The sequence below is a fragment of the Battus philenor genome, unplaced genomic scaffold (genome assembly GCF_028537555.1).
Source record: "Battus philenor isolate CCGP_79_NKW_IND1 unplaced genomic scaffold, ilBatPhil1.0.hap1 SCAF_10, whole genome shotgun sequence".
In the NCBI taxonomy this organism is placed as follows: Eukaryota; Metazoa; Arthropoda; class Insecta; order Lepidoptera; family Papilionidae; genus Battus; species Battus philenor.
The window spans coordinates 3,992,522-4,016,392 of record NW_027181662.1 but is presented as its reverse complement, the minus strand read 5'-3'; the positions used below and the strand labels follow the sequence as shown (position 1 = coordinate 4,016,392).

Genomic DNA, 23,871 nt, shown 5'->3' with positions numbered 1-23,871 from the left:
GTCTAGAAAATTTATCCGCAATAATGGTAGAAGTGAGTAAATTTATGACTACACAGTCTAATATCGGAGAAATAACATGTGCTAGCCTTCTACATCCATATACAGATAGCTGCTTAGAAGCATTTTATGTGATGGCGAAATTGTGTTTTAAAGGATCATTTTTATTTTGGACTCCGTTATATACGCTTAATATAGTAAGTTGTTGTTATACTTTTGTAGCTGAAACTATTCTATTATTCTTGTATATATATGTTATTATATATATATATATATATATATATGTCTATATTTTTGGGTTTTGTAAAAATTTATTATTAATTAAATTTAAAACAGGATAGCAATTTCGAACAGCATAACGCCACGGCATTTGTGGTACATTCATATGACTACAATGGGATTTTAGGTGATAATCCAAAAATGAAAACGTAAACTGGTTATAAAATTTTTAAAATGAATATCGTGTATTGTTTTCAAGGTGATTTTAATGTGTAAACGTTTAATGAGTGGGGTAATAAAACTTAGTTTTATTTGATTTGTGACGTTACTGTTTAGTAATTAACAGTTCGGAAGTCAACGTTAACGACAATCAAGAAATACGCCTACGTTCACTTCCAAACTGTAATGAACTGACATTGACACTTGTCAGTGTTGCGTGTGATGGATCAGTTGGTGGTTAATATTGTTTGTGATTAAGTTTATACATTAATCCCGAGTACAATATTAAGTTAAGAAATGAAGCAGTTGATCCGTCATTATTACTAAAATTATTTTTTGGAGTGATGTTATAAAAGTTGGATCCTAGATGTCGATAAACCTTATCGTTAATAAGATAAAAATTATAAATCGCTTTATAATTTTTGGACTAGATATTGAGTGCGAAAATTAATTATATATTTATTAAAAATGGTTGAAGCCAGTAAGCATTGGTTTGAGAAAGCTTGCAGTCATGCCCCTTGTAATACTCTTATTCACCCATGGACTGATACATGCAAAGCTGCTACCGCATCTATGCTATTTAGTTGCATAAAAGGCAGCTATAAGTTTTATGCAATGGTCTACCTTGTAAGTTAATTAAATGTAGCCTAATAATTACTCATGAGCTAGTATTATATTACACAAATGTATAATAAGGTTGATTTGTTTTTCATATCTGTTTTCTTCATAATTTTTTTAATATAAATATAGCCTATGTTTCATATATTATAAATATCTGAGAGAAAGGTTAATATTTTTGTAAAATAAGTTTTATTTTTATCTTAGTATAATTATTTAATCAGTAAAAACATATTTTAATAATTTTTGATATGATTCTGTAAAGTAGTCACAAAATAACTAATTATCTCTTGTAATATCAATACCACACTACGAAAAGTACATCTTAAAGTTTAAATGAAGTTTTTGTTTACAGATACAAATATTGATGAAGGGAAAAAAGTTAGGCAAGGAAGAAATTATTGAACAAATCAAATTGTATTTGAAGTCTGGGATATTTGGACTTACTGTTGGAAGTTCATTTGTGACACTTAATTGCATATTCAGGTAACAAAAATATTTTCTTTTAATAATTCTTGTGTTCAAGTTATCTAAGACAGTTACAATAGCAATAGATTTAACTGTAGAATAATCTAATAATAATTTCTGATGAGGTTTTTGTGAATACATTTACTTTATATACACACATTGCTATTGTACAAGAAGGAATTATTAACAAAATAATATAACTTTAGATAATTTTATTATTCCTTCTTCATTCATCTATCATAAATTATAATTATCTCAATGCACTGATAAAGCCAACATAATTATTAAAAGATTCTTTTTGTTTGGTTCAACATTAAATATCTATGTATTAAATTATAATAGAGAATATAAATCTTGTGTTACAAAATCAGCTACATGAAAGGTAATAGAAAAATTTTGGTTGTCTCTGAAGAGTGAATAAAAATTTATTATGAATTAGTATTATGTAGTAGTGTGTATACAAGTGTACATTTTATTACAATAACATTTACAGTTATTGAACTCCAAACAGATGAATCATCACATTTGCACTGTGTTAACAGTTCACCACAGCAGCATATTCAACATATATTTAATATTGTTCCCCTAACAATATTAAATACATGTTGAATATGGCCTCTATCATATTTAACAGTTATTAGGTGTTGTAATATGCAATATGACTATTATTAAAAAGAAAAGATTTTCCCACTAGTATTTTGTGTCTTCACTAAATAAATAGTAAATGCTATTAAAAATTATTTATTTTATTATAATAAATAATTTTCATGACAAGCCAATGATTTAAATTTAGCTTCTCAAACAATTTAAATTAATGAAATTATTATTTATTTTTGTACTAAATTGGACTTTATTTTTAATTAACTTAGAGAACAAATTATTAAATTTGTTTATATTTTTTATAAACTCAATTTAACTTAACTTTATATTATAATTGCTAAATTATGTAAGGTTAAATTTTAGTAAAAATGCTTGTGGTAGACAGTTAACTGAAAATGAAGTGTTATTATTCCTCAAGTCATTGTGAATATTTGAATAGAGATCTTATTAAGCCATATTATTAGTTATTTTTCTGTTGCCATTTTCTACACATGCTTGTAACACAGGCAAAACTTTCGCAGTAGTTTAAATCACTATAGATTTGAAAAATAAAAAGTGGAGATACAAATAATTCAATAAATTTCTTAATTGGGCATATATAAGGACAAAATTTGTACTTCTTACATATAAATATTACTGTATATAATAAATTTTATCTACTATTTAGATATAAATATTTTAGTACACACATATTATATATAATAAAATTAATTCTATATTTAATATAAACAGTTTAGTTGATTCCTTTTATTATCTCCACAAATAGTGCCCTTGGTTAGTATTTGAAATGCTTAATATGACTTGAGTGACATCTCAAGCTGAGGTCCCATTGCTGGAGTCTTGGCTCAGTTATGCCTTGGAGAATCCATCTTAGTGCCTCAATGAAATAGCTCAGGGAGGTGCAACTCGCAGCCCATTAAACATGCATATGCGGCCATCCAACTATTTCTAAAATTAAATTCATTTTCGATCATATATTGTTATAAAATTAATTATAGTAAAATAAAACATATTAAACTGAAACATTTAATCAAAAATTTGTATTTAAAATCTCTATTTTTATAATTTTCTTATTGTAATCTTTATTAACAATGAATTTTTGTAAATTATAAATAAATGATAGTTTTCGTGCGATCTGCTAGAAAAAAAATAATTTAAATTTACCTGTTGATTAAAAAGGTTGTTCACCTCTGAATAGGCCATGGGCCGTTATATTATCTAATATAATGGCCCATGTCAAAGTAGCAGATAGAAGTGATATGCTATTAATATCTTCTGGCATCATAATAGCCCATAGACGCCCACTGCAAGGCCGAGGCTCCCCTCCAATGATCGCCATGATGACCAGGCGTGCGTCGCTTGTAGCTAGCTACTTTCCGTGACTTCTAACTATATATCATGACGACATACGCCCAGTGGCGGCCTACGCACGCCTCGTCTACTGGCTGCTGGTCGTCACCCGAGAACCTTTCGACTTCCGATACAGGGTTGATAATAATAAAAATTATTTTTTAATACATTAGTATTAGCCCGAATTTTGAAAACTATATTTCTACGATATTATTCATATCAATACCTTTAATATTATTTGCCCATTTAAAGCATTTACATCTAAGACTAATCATCCTATATATCTGCCAAGTGGACTAACTTAAAAGGACTTCTAAAGATGACTAATCAGCAGTAAAGTATACAAAACTTAGTTTTGTTTAAATAACCTATGTTTATGTGAACAGGGCGTTGTTCTTTAGTAAGTTTACTTACTACACGACTGTGTTGCTTCCGTGCACCTTGAGTGGCCTCGCCGTCTACTTCGAGCCGCCCTACCGGAGAGTCATGGTTGTCAATCTATTCGTAAATTTGGTAAGACTATATTTTCCTTGTTTTTTAGTAGCAATTTACACTTTTCAAGTACACTTAAACTCATCTATGAACATTTTGTTAAAATTGAGGATATATTCAGGATATATCAATAAAAAAGAACGTAGGATTTGGTACATAACTATGGTTATGAAGACATACAAGCGTCTAGAAAAAGAAAAGTTGTCGGAAAAACTAACCAATTACACGGTAAATAAAAAAAATGAATTCTTAACTTGTGGGAGGTACTTTTTGATGTAAGCGATTTTAAATCAGTTTATCACAACAAAGTTCGTGTATTTTCTAAGAAGGATAATGGTTATACATTTTTATAATTATAGGTAATCCTTAAGGTTTTGGGGTTATTTTCTACGAGGTATTACTTTTTTATACGGTCCTCAGGAACAATTATAAAAAAACAACCGAACGCCTCCGCACCGTGGAAACTTTTGATACGTGTAAACGCATCCTTTGGTACAGATTTTTAGATTGAACTCCCGATGTTGCCCAAACGGCATTTGCAGATTTCATAATTCGAGGCAGCAGGGCGCAGAAAACGCCTAACCCAAGACCTTTTTTAAGGTAATGAAGGTCGAGGGTACCCGGAAGAGCCTCAACTCGCGCCGCTACTAATATTTCATATTGGGAAACGGTTGTGTTCTTAGATCGCCACGAATGTTGATCTGTGTAGTGACGACGCTCAAAGGTCTCCACGAGTGGACCTCTGATTGAGCTGTCAATTGTCGATAATGTTCGCTTAGCGTACCGGTACAAGGGCGCCGAAGTTCGAACCTAGACTTGGTCAGTTGCTATTGTCTGACTAGTTGAAGTGTCGTAAGGAATTCCAACGGTTCTATCTAGTATGATCGGGGATTCGCATCCCCTGTGATATACGATCCGGCCTACAGCGATAAGTAGTTTTGAATTTTTGCATTGTGCTTATGGTAAAGACTCAAGTCAGGCAACCAATTGACTATATTTTAGCGATGATAAGTGTACGGGGCTCCAGAATAATAATAATTTAGAGAATATTTGGATCAATCTTTATAATACCTGTAGGGTGTAGATATATAAAGATCAATTAACGTTATATCTGTTTAATAGTGATCTATTACTGTACATATAACTCAACAAATAAATGTTGTTGTTTATTATCTATACAATTTAATTATGTTATTACGTGACCTTGAAAAAAAAGATAACTTATTCTGTTATCATTTTGGATTATATATATTTACTTTGATTATATATAATTAGCTTATCCGACGTTGTCCTGCCTTATCTATATATAATAAATTCGAATCATAATAAATAAAAAAGGATGTATTAAAAATATAGCGTTATAATGTAAGGCTTTTTGATACGTGACATAGTTAGGTCTTTTTCTTTTGGAGATTGCTATTTATAATAGCCATGCGAAAACTATGGCTTTTAAGGTTAAACAGTGAACTACAGCCTTTGCAATTATTGTTTTTATTATTGTATGGTTATTAAATTTTTTCAGTATAAAACATTTGGAATTTCCTCGATAATTTGTAATATTGTATTTCAATATTCTCGTATACGTCAATAAAATGCGTCTAAAATATATAACAGGTCAAAATTTTAAAGTTTTAGATTTAATTTTGTTATTTTAGTGGAGCGATACCCAACTAGAAAGGTTCTCGTGGTTATCACGAGTGGGTAGTTGCTCAGGTAAGCTCCTCAATAGGTAGACAGAAGATATATAGAAGGAAGAAGCTGGATGCGTGTAGTAAAAGACTGGTCATCCTGAGAGATCTATGAATCTCTCTTTCGATTTACATAATGATCATGAGCTTCAACCTGTAGTACGCATAATTCTGGGAGAAAGCGGATTCTCATTTAAATTTTTTTTAGAATAAATTGTTAAAACAGCTAACTTAAATAAACAATATTATAGAGTATTATATTTAAAATTTGTAGTTTATAGTGAACACAATAAATAGATATGATTTTAGAAGTATAGATGGACTTCATATTCATAATTTATTCTTTAAATGAACCAAAAAAAAAGCATTAGCAATCACTGTTCTAGTGGACTATATATGCAGGTGTTTAAATAAATTACGTCTCGTTATTTGCGATATAACTACTGTACTATAAATCTATATTTTACTGTCGTTTTATTTATATTGGATAATAAGTTAATAGGAATTCTTTGTAAAACGATTTATGTAGTTAATAAAATATAAATCTTCGATACATTTATTTAGATAAAGGCTGGCAGTTGCATTGGTCGATCACAGATTCTAAATAAAGACGGATAAACAACTAGATTGTTTTAGTGGGTAGAAATGAAAGGATAGTGGTTAGAAACAAGGTAACAATATCTAGAAAACAAAATAAGTAGAAATTATTAATAAAAATTTCTGTTCACACCAAAATAATGCGTTCATGCAACATCATAGAACTTTTGATATAGATTTTCAAAAGGAAACTGTTTTAGTCACTGCCACTGCTCTTTCCCTTAATAAATATCAAAACACTAGCAAATCAATTCAGATATTTAATTGTCGTCCTGGATGACAAACTTAATTGCACCGGTGACGTACCAGAGTACGTAACAAGATGGCTTTTATACTCACCTAAATCCCTTACTTCACAGCCAGAGCAAAACGTCACATATAAATTGACCATATATTAAAGTATAAAGAAAATATTGTAGATTATCTTATATAGAAGTGTTGCTGTAGCATAGAAGTAGCATAAGATACCGTATTCGTGATACCATATACTTCTATTTGCGTTAACGGTTTAAGAAGTGATGTTAACCAGGCAAACAATCGAGTTGAGGTTCGATCCTCTCAGGCGCCCTTAAAGAAGAATACTAAATGCTTATTGAGTCACAGTCCCAGCTAAAAGACAATTCTCGAAGGCCCTTGCGCTAGGTCATTTCATGGAAAGTCTTAAGTCACCAAAGCTGGGCGGTAATATATCATTTTATGTAGCTACCCGGGCCAAAGTTCCCGAGGGAGGCCGTACCGCACTTTGCCTCCTCAAGCTCGCGCAATTTGATATGCAAACAAGGCAACGGTGTGGATTCAGCCCGGTAAACAAAAAGCAACTATTCATTGACACACTATAATATAAGATGTATATAATAATAGATAGATAAAGAAGTATATGTATAATATAAGATTTCACAGTATAATATAAGATGATAATTATAAAGAAAATACGTGTTAAATATTTGAACAATAAATGTAATGTTGCAAAATAAAATAGCAAGGAAACCTAGAATGTAGTGGTTGAGGATGGATGTATGGCTAATGGAATGAAAGAGAAAGACTGGGAAAATTGTAGAATGAAAGAAACAGTACGACAGATAAGATGATACATGAAAGAGAAGAATGATAATAAAAAATATGAATAAATTACTAGAAATAAAAAGTCCCTGTCCCACACGAGATAGAGGAACGAGAGGTCCCCAACAGCGGGGACCATAAGAAAAAAAAAACTATTCATTGAAAAGGACGCTTCAAAGATCGCCACAATGACTGGACATGCGCTGTTCCCATCGACGTCCCTCGATCTTGACTCCGTCATCGGTCCACCTAGTAGTCTCATGGTCGCTACTCCAGAACCTTTTGGCCGAAACAGCCGTCAGCTACACAGGTCATAATACACATATCAAATTGAAGATGGTCAACTGTAACGCAAAATGACACTTATGATATTAAAACAATTATTATTTACATAGTAACTAGGAGAGACGGTTTTCCTTGTAAGTTTCTTTTATCCCGGCCTCGAACATTTTACGTATGTTCACAATAAATATGTATAGGAATTAACGTAATATTGAACGTGTATATATAAGGCAAATCGTAAAACAAATGATTTTATCGTACAATGTTTGTATATTCTATTACGTGTCGCCTTACAATTCGGGCAATGGATTCTATTAACACAATTCATAAAATAAAATATAAAAAACCTATGTGTATTTTGTAAGGTTATTGTTGAAATAATTTTAGATGTTTTATTCAAACTAATCGACTTGTATGTCGATCAGATATAAAAGTCATTATGAACGACATTATACAATCGAATGAAGGTGAAATTTTTGCATATCGTGAGTCGTGGTTTTTGTAGAATTTTGAGGCCAACAAGAATTAATTTAGATAAAAAAAGTTCTGCTATATAACAACGGATGTATTAACACTGAAAGTAATGTTGGTTGAGTATTTTAAACGATGTCAAATGTATGGAGGCGTTTCGATAACAAATTTTCGTTACGTCGAATTGGTAACACGAAGCAGTAATTGCGCATACCAGGTGAAGTTTAATCTGATATCGATGACCAAGTTTCTTATCATCATAAATGGAGCGTCTCAAAGGCTATTTTTATTTGATAAAATCGTTATGCAATGTTATTACTGTGTGATGCAATGCGCTATATGTCATATACATTATGTATATTCGAAATAATTAGTTATATATTTGTGAAAACATTTAAATAGATGCTAGCCGCCTTTTTACTCTATAATTAATCTTATGTACCTGTATGTGTATGTGTATAGTTACAGGTATAAAAGATTTGAATGTCTTAATGTATAGCTTATTTGTTAATACCGTCACCAATGCCTATTTATAATACCCCTATATAAAGTGATCACTCTGAAACTCTAATGGAATGCAACAGGCCAATAACTTCTAGCAGTACAAATTATGCAGGAACAGATAGTAAATAATAATTCATTTTATTATGAAGTAATTTGAATGTAATGTAATTATGTAATTTATTATTTATTAAACCATTTATATTTGTGTTGGCTGTACAAATGAGCATTTACTACTTCAAAGCTTTTACATCTATAATGAATCACCCTGTATGTACCGCAGAACAGTAATAATTATGGGTAATAAGGTTTATGTCGTTGTATTTATTTTAAAATTTGAGTTATAATGACTGGAATGACTTTACCACGTTATGTAGTTAAAAGTAGCCTAACAAGCGGTACAGCGGTTCCGGTCGGACTATAATGTTCGCAGAGGTGAAGATTCATAGAATTTGTGAGGTTTCATGTTTGTTTTAGCGTTTATATATAGAATTAATTCTAGAACACACAGCTAATCATTGGTTAGTGCTAAATGGCTAGGGATGAGTTTACATCATACCTAGTGTGGTTTTCTTGTTTTAATGATTATAGTTTCTATTTTGTCTATGACTGGATGTGTGGACTGATTTTTATTAAGTGATGTTTAATCTATGACTTGATTTCTCACACGATAGAAAGTCAATCGGAAAATTATAAATAAATAAATAATGAAATAAACAAATCCGGACTGCCTTTTTCGTTCACGAAGAAAATTATTATATAAAAAAAGTATTCGTTAATTATAACTAGCGTATCGTTTTTTTTAAAAAAGCCGCGTATAAACGCATTATTAATTTTTATATTTGTGCTTATAAAGGATGGTGGAAAAAGCGTTTTATTTACTAAAACAAAATTGCATATCGTTATCATAAATATTATTTGTGAGTTATTTGTTAAAATAATTTTTATAAGTCTAAGACAGACAATAAAAATGATGAATGTTGTTATTTATCAAATTGATTTGCAACTTAAGTTCAAGTTTGTATTTTATTTTAGAAAATGTTGTTGTCATTTTTCGTTTGAATATAGAACTCGCATAAGATTCAAGATTAGTATTATATACAAAAAGCGTCATCGAGACCATCATCATTTCAGACGCAGGATGTCCATTGCCAGACATATATGGTTTTCAGTAGAACCGATTGGCAGTAGCTTGTATCCAGCAGTTTTCAAAAGTACACAGATAATACAAATATACATTTGCTTTACAATATAACCCGTAATACCTTAGGTACGCCTAGTCTATATAACGTGTTTACGAAGCCTTTCAATTATTTTAAATTAGAGCGTAATTTGCACGAAATATTTACAATTTTTTTTCTACTATATTTTAAGACGGCGTCTGTGCTTTTGTTCTTATAATTAAATTTTTTTGCACGTGTTTTTGTTTTGAATCGTTTTGAGAAACTGACACTGCCCCTAAATATTTATTGTGAAATGATGCCTTCGAGTTTAATTATTCAATAAAGGTCTGGACTAAGAGGTTCCAGTACTCTGCAGCCTAAAACTAGGATATGCTGTAAATGTCTGCGGTAAACAGGAATGAGGTGTTTCGTAAACGAAAGAAAGTAACTTACAGTCAACATAGTCTTACAGATTAGCAAGTTGAAGTGGCGGATATTGTAGATCACGGATTTTTAAGTGCAACGTAAGACTTGGTAGACAGACGGAAGACAGTTGAACGCTGCCTGTATCTAGGTAGCGTCCAACTTTTCCTATTGATAGTCTCTAGGGGAGGTTTATGTCAAGCAGTGGAGTGGAAACATCAATTGTCAATATTTAATGGAATCAGGCGTTACCTCGCGGAAGTCCATCCTAAATAAGAAAAGGACCAATATTTAGCCACTTCTGCATATGCAGTGGCAGTCGTGCAACAAAGTGCACCGCCCGCCAGCCCACTGATAAATGCGTATGCGGCAAACAATGCTAATCACACAACTGCCACCGCCAAATTACTTAACACGTGTTTCACCCCTCCACGGGGCATCTTCAGGAGTTACATCGATTAGTGCCAAACACAAAGTCTGACATCTGACTTGACAATAAGCACAAAGGGCAATATTTGCTTTTATTTATATAATCACACGGAAATGTTAAAGACAAAGCTACTAAATTCAGTTAGTATAATTTATTGTAAAATAATTTCCGGTCATTTTTTTAATTAACAGGTATTCGAGTATTGGTTAAGAACATTAGAAATGAAAGGATGGCTGCGACGCACACCCGCAAAAGAGACCTTCATATTTATGATCGGCAGTGCTATATTCTTCTATTTAATGCGACGAGAAAAAGAAAATACCAAACGCACACCTTTGTTCTGGTAAGTTCAGATACTTCGATGCAGAAAAAACGGCAGTGGTATAGTGGTAATGGTAGCTGTAACTTTTGATCGTATGTCAATGGTTCAATTCCTACTTATATAACAAGGTCATTGCTTGAGTTAACCGATAGGTTCTTAGACCAAAATGTAATGTTTTTTCAGATTAGACAGATATAGTTTCATTTGAGAGTATGTTCAAGATAAACATATTTGAAAATTAATTGTTATAAATTTTATGGACAAAATATTTGTTGTTATAGTCATTACAACAAAATACAAACCCCTCTGAGTTTCTTGTACGTAACGCAAACTTAATTTAAAGACGATTTTAAATGGTTGTAATGATATTATATAATAAAGTGATTTCGACTTTGAAATAGTTAATATGACGTCAGAGCAAAGTTAAATCAATAACAAACAACAATTTATTAAACTGTAGAACTTCAAGGTCACGGGTTTGGAATGAAATTTTAGCAAAGAAAACTCTATTGGTATAGTAATGGGACATAAATTGCAATGTTTTAAATTGATAACGTGGTATGGAAAGGATTTTTTTTTCGAGAAGGCATCTGAGTTTGACAGCACAGCTAGGGATACCGCAGCGAATAGCGTAACATACTACGGTATGAGGCAGTACATATGGATACACACCATAATCGACTACGCCACTCGGCTTGTAATTGAGATATCATTTCGTACCGTTACACGTTGGCCTTTAAGCTATGTTTGATGTATCATTATAGAACTTCAAATATTAATATTGTACGATTTTTTTCTTCTACCAGCTTAATTTTATGATATACGTAATAACATTAACGTGTTAAGAGAGTCAATCGTTTTTTTTTTATCACACATTAGTGCGACTTAACGCCATGTTTAGTGTTCTATCAATTTTCCAAATTATCGTATTACTAAAACATATTATTAAATATTCAAATATGTGTATGAATTAAAAAAAATTACGTACAAATGCAGTATTACATGATGTATTGGTTAATCTTATGTCGTGGTATATAATGTTGTTACTAAGTCATAACAAATTAAGTTTGAAAGTGATCACAATTAAAACCCAACTGAGTTTGTTGTGGGCTCTTATCGAGCGCCTAGAACTCTCGTGGCCACGTATTATAAGTTGAAGAATGCCTCTATGGGAAACCTAAATTTGATTTAAACTTATCTAATCAGGCTCTTCTGGTATTTTTCTTATTACGTTATGTAAGTGTGCAGTAATCATTATAAATTAATCGAAGAGGATAATATGTTTCCTCTCGAACACACAGGCACATGGAGACTTTCTGTAAACACAGCTTGTAAAGATTGTCGACATTTATAGCCCTAGTTTTATTGTATGGATTGATAGATATGCATAGACAGGCTTCTTCCAAAGATATCTATGGGGGTATACCATAATTGCTACGTTTAGCTGGGGGGTTGGCGGTCAAAGCGTAATATTATGGTACGCAGAGGACGCTGCTGTTCATCCTTTAGAAACTTGGTCGCGTGCTGTGGCAATCCTATGTAACTAATGTACAAGTTATGAATTAGATAAGATTGTATCCAGGGAATAGAACCCGCGACATACGATTGCAAGTATCAGTCCTCTACCATTGGACTACCACCGCTCATGTCATATATAACACACTATTTATATATTAGATTGATGAATATGTAACATGCGCGTCATTGTCCATTGAGCCTCGATCATTGACCTTCGTCGGTCAAATTCGTGACAGACTATAAATTTAACAATTGCGATTAAAAATTTAAACGTAAGTAAATAATCACGGTAAAAAAAAATTATAACATTTAAAATGTTAAAACAACTACTGTTATATCTCTGTAAAAAAAGAAATAACTGTAATTAAAAAACAGGTATTAAAGCATATTTTAGTTTAATAAGATTATTAATATAAATTTGTTTTAAATATTGCAAGTAATAAAAGTTTTCGTATAAAGGTTCTTCACACCACCTCGGGTTTCGAAAGAAGTGGGAGAGCCCGTGAAAGGCATCAAAGGCCGGAGCCCCGCTTGTCCGCACACAGGAAACTGTATCAACTATGTTTTAAAGGTGAGTGTTGTAAGAAATAAAAAAATCTATTTACTTGATACGGGTTGTTTTCATGGTTAAAAAACCTCGCATAAAAAGGCAACTTCTTCGCAACAGTTGAAAGACTATTTTATTTGGACCGATTTACAACACAGCTACTTAGAATCACACGCGGAAGAAACTTATGGGAGCGCCTATGTATTATGCCGGTCTGCTCCGTTTACTAAGTCAGTTATGTCGTACTTGTCTACAACTATATATTATACCAGTTCTCTGCCATAAATCATAACGGTTCATTGCCGTATATTTTACTAATAAGACTTCTTTTTATGTTAGCATGCGTTTTTGCGATGTGCTTACAATGTTATTGGAGACTCTTGGTTCGTGGAAAACGCAGATTTATATTTACAGAAATTGAAATATTGGCGGTTGCTGCTCAACATGTTAGTGAAAATGTATTATTGTATGTCCACAAATACATTATCGATTTTCGAAGGCAATGTGCTACTCGATTTCGAGTTAGCAAAACTTTCTATGGGCATACACGTTTCACAATACGGTCCCAGGTGTTCAGTAAGCTCCTATTGTTGGATTTCAAAAAATTGTCACTAGGGCTTACAATACCAAACTAAAATCTTAATACCGGTATTTGATATTAGAAATACCGTATTAAAACCGGTATTATTAATACTACAAGTTATGTTTTTACTTACCTCAGTTGTTTTATTGACTTTTTATCAAATAATATATGAAATCAAATATTAAATTCTATGTTACATTGTAACGTTGCAGATTAACGTCCCATAAATCTTAGTTAAAATTTTAACCAAAAAATATAATCACGAGAAACGTCTCATAAATCGCAATACAGCAAAAAATTGTTCAACCCTTAGCGGGTAACGGTATATCTCAAGTGGCGTGGGGTCGTGGGAGCGTGCTATTGGTTTAACGGATCTTTGTTTTTATAACAAAAATTCCTATGCGCCTGCGCACCAGCGACAGCAGTTCACATTTGCCAGGCAGAAGGATCCTGGCCTCGGTCGCGTTCACTAGCTAGGTGTCGTCTCACGCACCGACGCACACTCTTTGTGTCGGTTGCGTTCACCAGCTACGTGTCTTCTCACGCGCCGGGGCCAGTTAGAATTTACGTTATAAATTCACGCCTTGATCCTATTCATTCTCCGGGCATCATTTAGTTCACGCCACAACCTTTACATCGTCTCGCACCCCAAGGGGTGCGAGTTTTAGTCTGCAAAGTTTATACTACAAGTTTTAGACTGCAAGTTTTACACTGCAAGTTTTACACTGCAAGTTTTACACTGCAAGTTTTACACCGTTGAAATTATATCACCGTGCACCGGAACCGACACATACTGCAACCTACCGGCGCTCCCTGCTCTCGACTTGCTGCCGCCTGACCAGTCCTGGGAGATCGTGCGGCTGACCACCACCACCATCAGGGGAGTACCGAACTGCGGTGCAAAATTAGACCAGGCCTTCTGCCCACTACCCTTAGTTAGTTAATTAAATATATACATACTTTTCTTCTTGTGCCTTTTTTTTTATTGCCAGCAACTATTTCCCTATAACGGCACAACATTTTATAAATAATAGGCTCGTATGACATTATATAATTAAGGAAGCAAAAAATATAATTATATTGAAAGTATTTATGAAATAATATTAAGTTTTGTTTATTAAAGTATGTTCTTAAAAACATAAACAATCAATTGTCTAATTTTTACTCGTAAACTTTAAAACTTATTTGCAAAATGAAACAATCTAATCTTAACAATTTAATTATTTTCGTGTAACATAATTTATGTATTTGTATAAACGAGACCTTTTCATTGGGCAGCAGACGTAAAACATAAACAATCGCTTTACATTACAGACACCGCCGCTTCTCGATGATGCCATACTAGGATTATTGGCTCCGTTTGTGCAATAAATGTGCCTGATACAGATTTTAATACAATGAAATTGTTTGTATTTCTTCAAAAAAAATTTTGTAATTAATTAATCTTATTTTAAATTTAATGTATATTGTGTATGAATTCAATTTTCATCAACTAATGTAGTACCGAAATACAAAAGTTTTTAATAACGGACAAAAATCGTCCGGGATTCCGGTATTTGGGATTCCGGAATCCCGGTATTGTAAGCCCTAATTGTCATAGAACACGTTGAAAACGTTTGGAAATGTGTCTGGAAGATATTTCAATGTTAATTAAAATTCATATTTTTTTCAAAAATTTCTTCAAAAAAAAAGTGTAGTCCTTCTGAATTTCTTTCGCCTGATCTTAGGTTTGAGGCATTTATTATCCGACTAGCTAGATTCATAGTGATTTCTATAAGAGATGTAATTCATCTTGTGTTTAATAAATAAAGTTATAATTTGAATTTTAGCAGATTATAAGTACAGACTTAAAGATGATTTTACCTCGTAGAATTACGGCAATCCTCCGTTACTACTAATTCATTTCTTATTAAGGCAGCGATAGATAAAATTTAAATGTATTTACATGTAAACCAGAATCATTGTATTTTAGCATTTCATTAATTCTCAAACAGTTAATGTAAATAAGGTTTTTATAAATATCAACATGTACCCCGACACTGATAGAAGTTCAACTTTGAAATAAATAGTTTCAGCAAGTTAAATGAAGTTTTGTGTTTACGTTTCGTATGCGTTGGCGTGTATTGTTCCTGTTAAGAATTAATATTCGTTAAAGGTTTCCTCACTGACACCATGAAATCCCTGATGATGTCAGTGGGAAAACTTTGGTGAGACAAGAAAAATTGACGTGTCTGTGGTTTCTTCGTTGTTAATAAATATTCCTGGTATCGTTTCCTCTTCACAATTATGTAATAGTAAGGAAAATAAATGTCCCAAATCTTAGTGTTCCATTTGTGTTACCTTAATACAGTACCCGGCGATAAATATTGCACATCGAACTTTGGAAAGAGACAATGGGCTAATTTCGGCTTCGTAACGCGTTATCTCTGTCGCACGAAATACCGACAATCCGGTATCTATTAGGAGCTGTTAAAACAAGTATTTTTATTACAATGTATCATTTTAACAATAGGTATACTGGTGTATATTATGTACAGTTGTGATATTCCTAAATAATTTAATACGTAAACATTATGTGAACATGTTTTTTTATTCTATTTTACCCCAACCGAAAAGCACCACATATAGAGAAATATTTTATACAAAGAATAAAAATTATTATCAAAAGAAGCAAATGATACTTGTTTTAACAGCTCCTTAGCCGATTGTTTGTTTCCTAAAGTAGATGTGCAATATTTATCGCGGAATACTGTAGGTTGTTTTAGAAGCAAATATTGAATCATAATTTGTCTGAACGTTTAATTGATTTAATGTATAATATATTCAGGTAACAGTCTTTTTTTATAAAAACACATTGAAAATTACGTTTTGTGACAAGTTTTAAACAAGCCACAGTCGGTTTATTTTTCATATTGAATATAATTACAAAGGAACATTGTGATAATTAATTATTATTTATAACTTGCAATTTAAACACAAGGTTAACGTACAATGCCATTGACTGTCTTTGTCTTGTCTTAATTATCACCAACAATATTTTTAAACCTATTCTCTTAATAAAAATGTAGCTGTAAACATTGAATCTATTTTAGCAATTTAATATAAAGATGATCTTGTCGCCAGGGAACAGCACAGCTGTTTGGCGTAGGATGTGCTATGACGATGCTACGCGCAATACTTCCACGAATCCTGACTCCGACTAAAGCTTTGAAGTCTTTGAAGCTGTCTCATCTCAAACTTGGTCTGTTTTTCGGAGGCTATATCGGCGTGTACAGGGTGAGTAGTTTCAATATCATACGGATTATTCAAACAGTACACCACTAGAAGGGATGTTTTTGCCGAATCCTTCGCATCGTTTACGTAATAAACTCGCAAAAATCTAACAATAGACCATATGGTCAGTGGAATAGGATTGACAATCCGTTACACTGGGATTCTGAATATGTACTAAGACATTGGCAGCATCGCCTCCCTGATGAGAGTCGCAGGATACAGCCACACTTTTTCGCAATGTGTAAAAATTATAATAAGGGGGTAAAAAAATTAAGGACGGGCAAAAAATAAACAGGTATAATAAATATACAAAGATATTTATGGGGGATGTCCCATAATCGCCACGCTTGGTAGTGGGATTGGCGATTGCATCGCATATTATGTAGAGTACGCTGCTGCCTATCCTCTGGAAACTTGTTTGCGAGCTTTGGCAATGCTATATAACTTATGCACAGAGTGAATTATATATAAGACTGTATCCTGAAAATCGAACCGGCGACATGCAATCGCAAGTCTCAGTCCTCTACCACTGAGCTGCTACTGTTCTTATTATTATGTTATTTATTATTTTTGAAATAATCTGATTTTTCAACAGGGTGTACCATACATTAATTGACTGCAAATGATTAGAATCGAACATAAAGTTTTTATGTTTGATTTTAATTATTCTGGGATTGACAATGAATATCGATATCCCTTTATGTAATTATGAAATGATTAGTTTACCATTTTGTACGGAGTTATGTTGCATTATTTGAATTAATTAAAAAGGTTCGATTTCTGTAGTAAAAAAAAAATGTTTTATTATGAGCGTAGGTTTGTACTTATTAGGGAGACGATATGCGCGCAACGGATGTTAGTTGCATTTTCTTGTCATCGTCTCCGCACACCTGTTCACAGTGGGTTTTATTTTAACTGGCTTAGATATGTGTTATTATTAAAAAGTGCCTGTGCCTGATATATTTGTTGGGTCACCAGAAGAGGAGTTTTTCCCAGAAAGGGTATACAATTTTTCGTTTATAGTAGCTGATGGCGGGTAAATTACACAATTCGAGAAAAAGGACGAGCAATTGTTCGAGCTACGTCGGTGACTTGGTCCTTCTGCGATCTTCTGATTAGATCTCGCAGCGAAAACTGTATGACTATAAAAATGTTTTATAAAGTTTTCTTCGGTGTTTTCAGCTTGTAGTGTGTCTACTTTGCCGGAAGTACGGAAAAGACAGCGCGCTATACGCAATCCCCGCGGGTCTACTTGCGGGCGCGGCGTTTAGAGCGTCCCCGTCAACGCCGATCGCATTAGCACCAGTGACGTCATCATTGCAGGTAATGTATTGCGTATTAGTTTTCTTATAGAAGAAAGGGACGTAAAATATGGAGATAATATGCAAGGGAAAGAGATAGTATAAGGAATTTCCAAAATTGTTATTTTTATAACCACGATCTCCTCAGACGTCAAGTGGGTGACGTAGACATGTAATAAAGATTAATTTTATCTTTCGCTTTCGCTGTGAAGCGCCTAAAAATAAATTATTTTCTCAACTATTTATTGATGATAGAGGCAAAATTGATATTTATGGTTTGTATTTGGTTATGTGTCAAAATATCGTATAGCGTATGCAGACGCTTCTTGTCATATTTTGCCATCGAATTGGTAATCAAGAAATTAATGACCATGATAATGCAATTATTGACACCATAATGTAAAACAAATGTACGGCGCCAGAAGGGGCTTTTCGCTGAGAGAAAGCGTCTATAGCCGACCGCCAGAAAGGCTCTGTTCGCAGCGAAAGGGTTAAAATACTTTAAAAAAATCTAATACTTTAAAATAGTATTTATGCTACCGAAGCAGTAAGTAAGGGCAGGTTAGTTAAGTTTGTTTTTAAATAAAGTATTTTGAATTTTCATTTTAAATAGTGTACTTTAATTTATTTTTCGCAAAACGTTAGGTGCAAAAAATTTTAGGCGGTACTGGATTATCGCCAAATCAGTTGTAGTGGCATATTACACGATTACCCGTCGACTATATTCCTATATGATCTTCCTCAATCCTTTAGGTAGAACTGATATCAGGTGACTGCTATCAGTTCTCTACTCGATTGTCCGTTAACACGTATTACGGAGCAAGAACCAAGTCAGAACACCATGAGCTTATATAGCAGACAGATATTTTATATAAATATTTAATACTATAAATTATTATTAACATTATTTCAGGCCTATGAAGTCCATTGTCAAACATGGGCCTAAACCATAGATTTCCTATAGGACAGGTAGTGGCTTGCACCTAGTATCTTCCTACGAATTTAACGAGACCATCCATCTTGTGGATGGACGTCTTACCCTGTACTAAGTTAAAGTATTAATTATTTACCTACTGTAATTTAATATCGGAGGTAGTAAGTAAGAAGAAGGTAGTTCGAAGTACAAAAACATTAAAAGCAAGTACACTTTGAATTCCCTCGGAGAAACTAAACTTGTGAAGTCTTCTGTTACCAACAATGGTCTACACGAAACGCATATAAATAACCTAACCAGAATAGATGATACGAGCATATGTCCTGTGATTTTTAATTAGATGAAACGTAATAAAAAATAGCATTTCCGTTTATTTGGACTATGACATAGTACCAAAAGCAGGGAAAGATTGGATGGACAAGAGTAGAGATAGGAAAACAGAGAAAGAACTATGTCTGCTCATTCTACTATATTTATGGAGAAATCTTTCACTATTGTCGCTGTCGGGTTATGGAATGAGCTACCAGATTCAATTAGATGCGCTAAATCGCTATCGCATTTAAACAAATTTTAAAAGAGCACCTCTTTCGAATCTAAAATAGGACACACCTCAATATATATATAGATATATTTTTGTATGTATGTTTACGTACATACTAAACTCCCCTTCTCCTGCGTATTTCTCATTTCCATACCAAGGTTGTCTGGTAGAGATCCCTTAGAGCGATAAGACAACCTTTTTTAACATATGAATTCTTTATTTTTCCTATTTATTGTCTGTGGTGTACAAAAAAGTGTTAATAAAGAAAATAAAAATTAAGATAGGGAAAGGGGGAGGAAGGCCTTTACTCTGACCTCTCGACTCTGACCCAGATCATATCGCATGACTTGATTAATATACTAATACAATTAAGTAAATATATAAAAATAAATAAAGGCGTTGTAATTATTTCTGTTTGTAGATCTTGGGTTCATGGGGATACCAGAAGGGTCTGATCCCGGAGCATTGGCCGCTGGTGGAGCTGCTCTACTGTGTGTGCCAGGGGTTGCTGTTCCACGCGCGTGTCATGCACGAGGACGTCTGCCCGCGGTACATCATCAACCTGATGCACACCGTCACCAGTGCCAAGTACGTCCACACATTTATTTTTATCTTTACCTTTTTTAAATACAGATAAGTCATGTTTCACAATTTATTATTCAATTGAGCCAGTGTTTCACAACCTTTCGTTGCTCTTACCAAATAAATCCTTTTAATTATGTATCTTCTTCGATCTGTCAACCATTAGGTTGAACGACATTTGACAGTTTTCTCTGGACAAGTCTCTTCTCAGCGTTCTCATAATGTATCCTAAGTGCTTTAAAAATTTTACAACCTTTTGCCGAGCGGTATCCCAAACCTTGAGCTTGACTAGAGTTTTTATTATGATGATGATATCCATAACATCATGTAAGCCAAAGGGCGACTTCAACTACGAGAAATACACCACCTATACATTTCCAATAAGACCTGTTGGAAGCGGTCTCCTTCCAGCGTCTTCCAAAGACTATAAATCGTCAGAAAAGGTTTAAGGCCTTCGAGATGTGCCATAATACCATTGCTCTTCTATTCTATTCTTTATCTACTAGGCTCTTATATGCTACTAAAATCATTTTAAGCTATTTTGGCCATGTCGTCTCATAGAGAGCCAGTTAATTCCGTCAAATTCCTAGTAGGGAAAGTAAACGGTATAAGACCACGCGCACGATCACCTACCACCTGATTTAATACAGTGAACTGGAACTATTATTACTGCCCCGAGGAAGACCCAGCATAGGATAGCATGAAAACAGCTGTTTATTTAATCCCGTCAACGTGTCTTAAGACCGACTCGAACTTTAGTAATGAAGAAACAATGGAGAAGAATAATACGAGTAATTAAATAATTTCATTATAAAGTTCTATAAATATTGACGGCCTTTTTATTTGAAGTTTCTAAATAACAATGCTTGCTGTTCATAAATACTAAAAAAAAATGTTTTTTTTTTCTTTTCAGAGCTGACGAAATCCAAGCGGCTTTTATACAGAGGATGCTTCGTATGCTTTAGAAAGAAGTTTAGAAGTTTTAATTAGATAAATAGGACGCAAGTCTGTGATTTTGCTTTAGATTGTGGTACAGGGTAACCACGCGTTCAAAAGTCGGAGACGGTTTTAGTGCACTATCATAAGTAAATATTTAGGCCTCACTTTTAATTTATTACATAGGTAACAATTATATAATCTATATCACACATAGATTTTTCTCTTGTATCTGCATTTGGGAGTAGTATGGTTAAGCGTTCGTTCTGTATAAATATCTTTTTTAACACAAAAAAATATTTGTAATTTTGCACAGATTATATAAAGCATAATGCTACGTTGCCCCACATTATTCGCCATATCACTAATAATTTTTAAAAAAGGAAGAAAACCCTGTTAATACTTATACAATCTTATGAACCAAATTCAACATTACTTAACTACTTCAAATACTATTATCGACTTCATAGCTGTAATAGAGTTCATTTCTTTTTAATTAATACTTGAAAGTTCAAAGTGCGATATTAAACTATTTTAGGTGAGTTTTATATCGTTAGATCAAGCGTTCTTCTATACTTTATTCGAATTAAGAAAATAGTCATGGTTGTCACTCGGTTTAGCCACACCTCTTATCGTATTAAATTATAAAACCGTGTTCACATTGACCAATTGCAGTTGTATAGAAATTAAAGACCAGATGTAGCTAATATTACTATACTATAGCATAATTGGAATACAATAATTCTTGTAAGCTTCTGTTTGGTTACAAACAAAGCAACTAAAGTAGAACTTTGGATATATCCCACCACTTTACAGAAAACTTAAATTTTATGCCAACCTTTACTAGCAAACCTAACGGTACTGATTTTGTAATTCGATGACTTTGATAAACCTGGATGTCTGGAATCGATTGAGCTGGAACCTAACACGCGTCATCATGTAGCCTCATGGTTATGTTGTGGAGGTTTGAAAAAGGCCTGGTGTCATCTCTGAAATCCAGTCCTTCAGCTGCCGACGTCTTCCAACAATTTTACTTCAAGTGTGTAACGACACTAGAATTACTGGCCGTTAAAGTTTAAAAGCAAAATACTTAGAAAAGTCTTCGATTATTTCTAAAAACTTCTTTGTAAATACTATCTAGTTTCATAGGCTTTTTTAATCATAATAGTAAGTGCCTTTTTATCGTATTTAATCGTTTATAGCTAAATTATCTAAAAAATAGATATTGAGGTTTGTTAATATTTCTATTAAATTCAATATTTGAATTTTCGGCAGCAATATAACCTTATATCAACAAGGGGAAAAAGAACCGAAAACACAATAATGTAATTTGCACAAATACAATAGAAATATTAATGATATTATTTTTAAAGTATGTGCTATGAATACACGCGATTTGCATAAATTTGTGTACGAACATTGATATTACTACAAAATATTATATTATTCAGTGAAGCTATATTTGCAAAACACAAATTTTAGTTTAAATGACAGTTGTATTGTTATAACAAGGTAACAGATGTTCGTGCTTGTTTACATAAAGAGTTAAAATTTGCTTGTTATAGAAATCACTTTTGATCACTGCTTATATAGAGGAAGTAACTGCTAGGTTGAGCGAAGTAGATTTGAAAAATAAATTATATATGTATAACAGCTATCGAAACCGCTGTCCCGCGCCTTAGGTATGCGCGCGGCGCGACGGGGGAGTATCCGGGCTGCTCCGTTCCATCAATCCGCCGTCATTGTCCGCTTTCCTCATACTCACATTGAAGCCGCCTCCATAATTTCTGTACAATTTATTTTAAGTCTGATATGACTTGAACGAACAAAACATGACATCATTTTTATAACAATAGATGTTTCATGACTTTGTCATAACCTGTTTGATAAATAGTAGTTAAATTTTGATTAAATGATAGATTATTTTTTGTAATAGAACTGATTCGCTTGAATTATTTAATAATTAATTTTCGGTTAAGTGTGGCCGATATATAACATATATTAGGCTGTTTAAGTAAGTAGTGTGATGGTGCATTTTTTATCATAAACTAGAATAGTTTTTGGGTGAACATGGGGGACAAATGGTTAGTTATAGATATATATAATGTTACCATATAGACAAGAATTTTTCTTACGTACCAAATATTTTAATTAATGTAAATTGTTATATTTTTGTATTAAATGATTTGCTTTGTTATTAGACGAATAAATCGCATACACAAATAACATATTTTATTTTCACGTTTGATACATCTTATAAAATTACGTTCCTATGTAAAGACAAATAACATTTGTCTACATTAGCTGATGTCACAATCATATACTGCTACTGTCTCATATGTTATACAAAAGTCATATGTATGTAAGCCCTAAAAATAAGATGTATTTTCTACAGGTGTTCACGTCCGTGCCTATGTTTTAGATTTACGTTTAATTCCAAATAATTTTTTTGGCTACGTTTTTTTTCTTTCACATTATGTTATATGATCTGTGAATGCTTGTCATTGTCATCGATTCAACTGTACGATGCCTTCTGCTTAGTCTAAGTTCTCCCCCGTGGAGTTTCAATAAGACCCACCGGTTAAGCCTCAATCCAGGGTCTCTGACGACCTTAACAAAGTCGTAAGTTCACCTAGTGGTTGGATGTTCGCGAATGTTTTAGCTACGATACCATATTTATTAAGTTTAATTTTAAGCTTTCTTGATAGTAAAAATATAAAATTGTTTACAGGAAATGATTTTAAGTTCACTATATAT

The 23,871-nt window shown here is 32.9% G+C and overlaps 1 protein-coding gene across 2 annotated transcripts; it reads left to right on the top strand.

The window, feature by feature from the left end:
* LOC137923828 (transmembrane protein 135-like) lies at positions 1-23,314 on the top strand. Of its 2 annotated transcripts, none has more exons than XM_068767105.1 (9): positions 1-194; positions 1,409-1,539; positions 3,858-3,984; positions 10,769-10,920; positions 12,877-12,988; positions 16,671-16,823; positions 18,003-18,143; positions 20,018-20,184; positions 21,092-23,314. In XM_068767105.1, the coding sequence occupies exons 1-9, from the start codon at positions 24-26 to the stop codon at positions 21,141-21,143; spliced, it is 1,206 nt and encodes a 401-aa protein (XP_068623206.1). In that variant the 5' UTR covers positions 1-23; the 3' UTR covers positions 21,144-23,314. The 2 variants fall into 2 exon arrangements, with proteins under 2 accessions (XP_068623206.1, XP_068623214.1); XM_068767113.1 differs by lacking the exon at positions 1-194 and adding an exon at positions 663-1,062.
* Positions 23,315-23,871: the final 557 nt, after the last annotated feature.

Excerpts from the sequence above, each read along its gene's own strand:
- LOC137923828 (XM_068767105.1), top strand. The coding sequence starts at position 24 with ATGGTAGAAGTGAGTAAATTTATGACTACACAGTCTAATATCGGAGAA. Across the intron at positions 10,921-12,876 it reads AAACGCACACCTTTGTTCTG|GTTCTTCACACCACCTCGGG; the intron begins GTAAGTTCAGAT and ends TTTCGTATAAAG. Across the intron at positions 12,989-16,670 it reads GTATCAACTATGTTTTAAAG|GGAACAGCACAGCTGTTTGG; the intron begins GTGAGTGTTGTA and ends TCTTGTCGCCAG.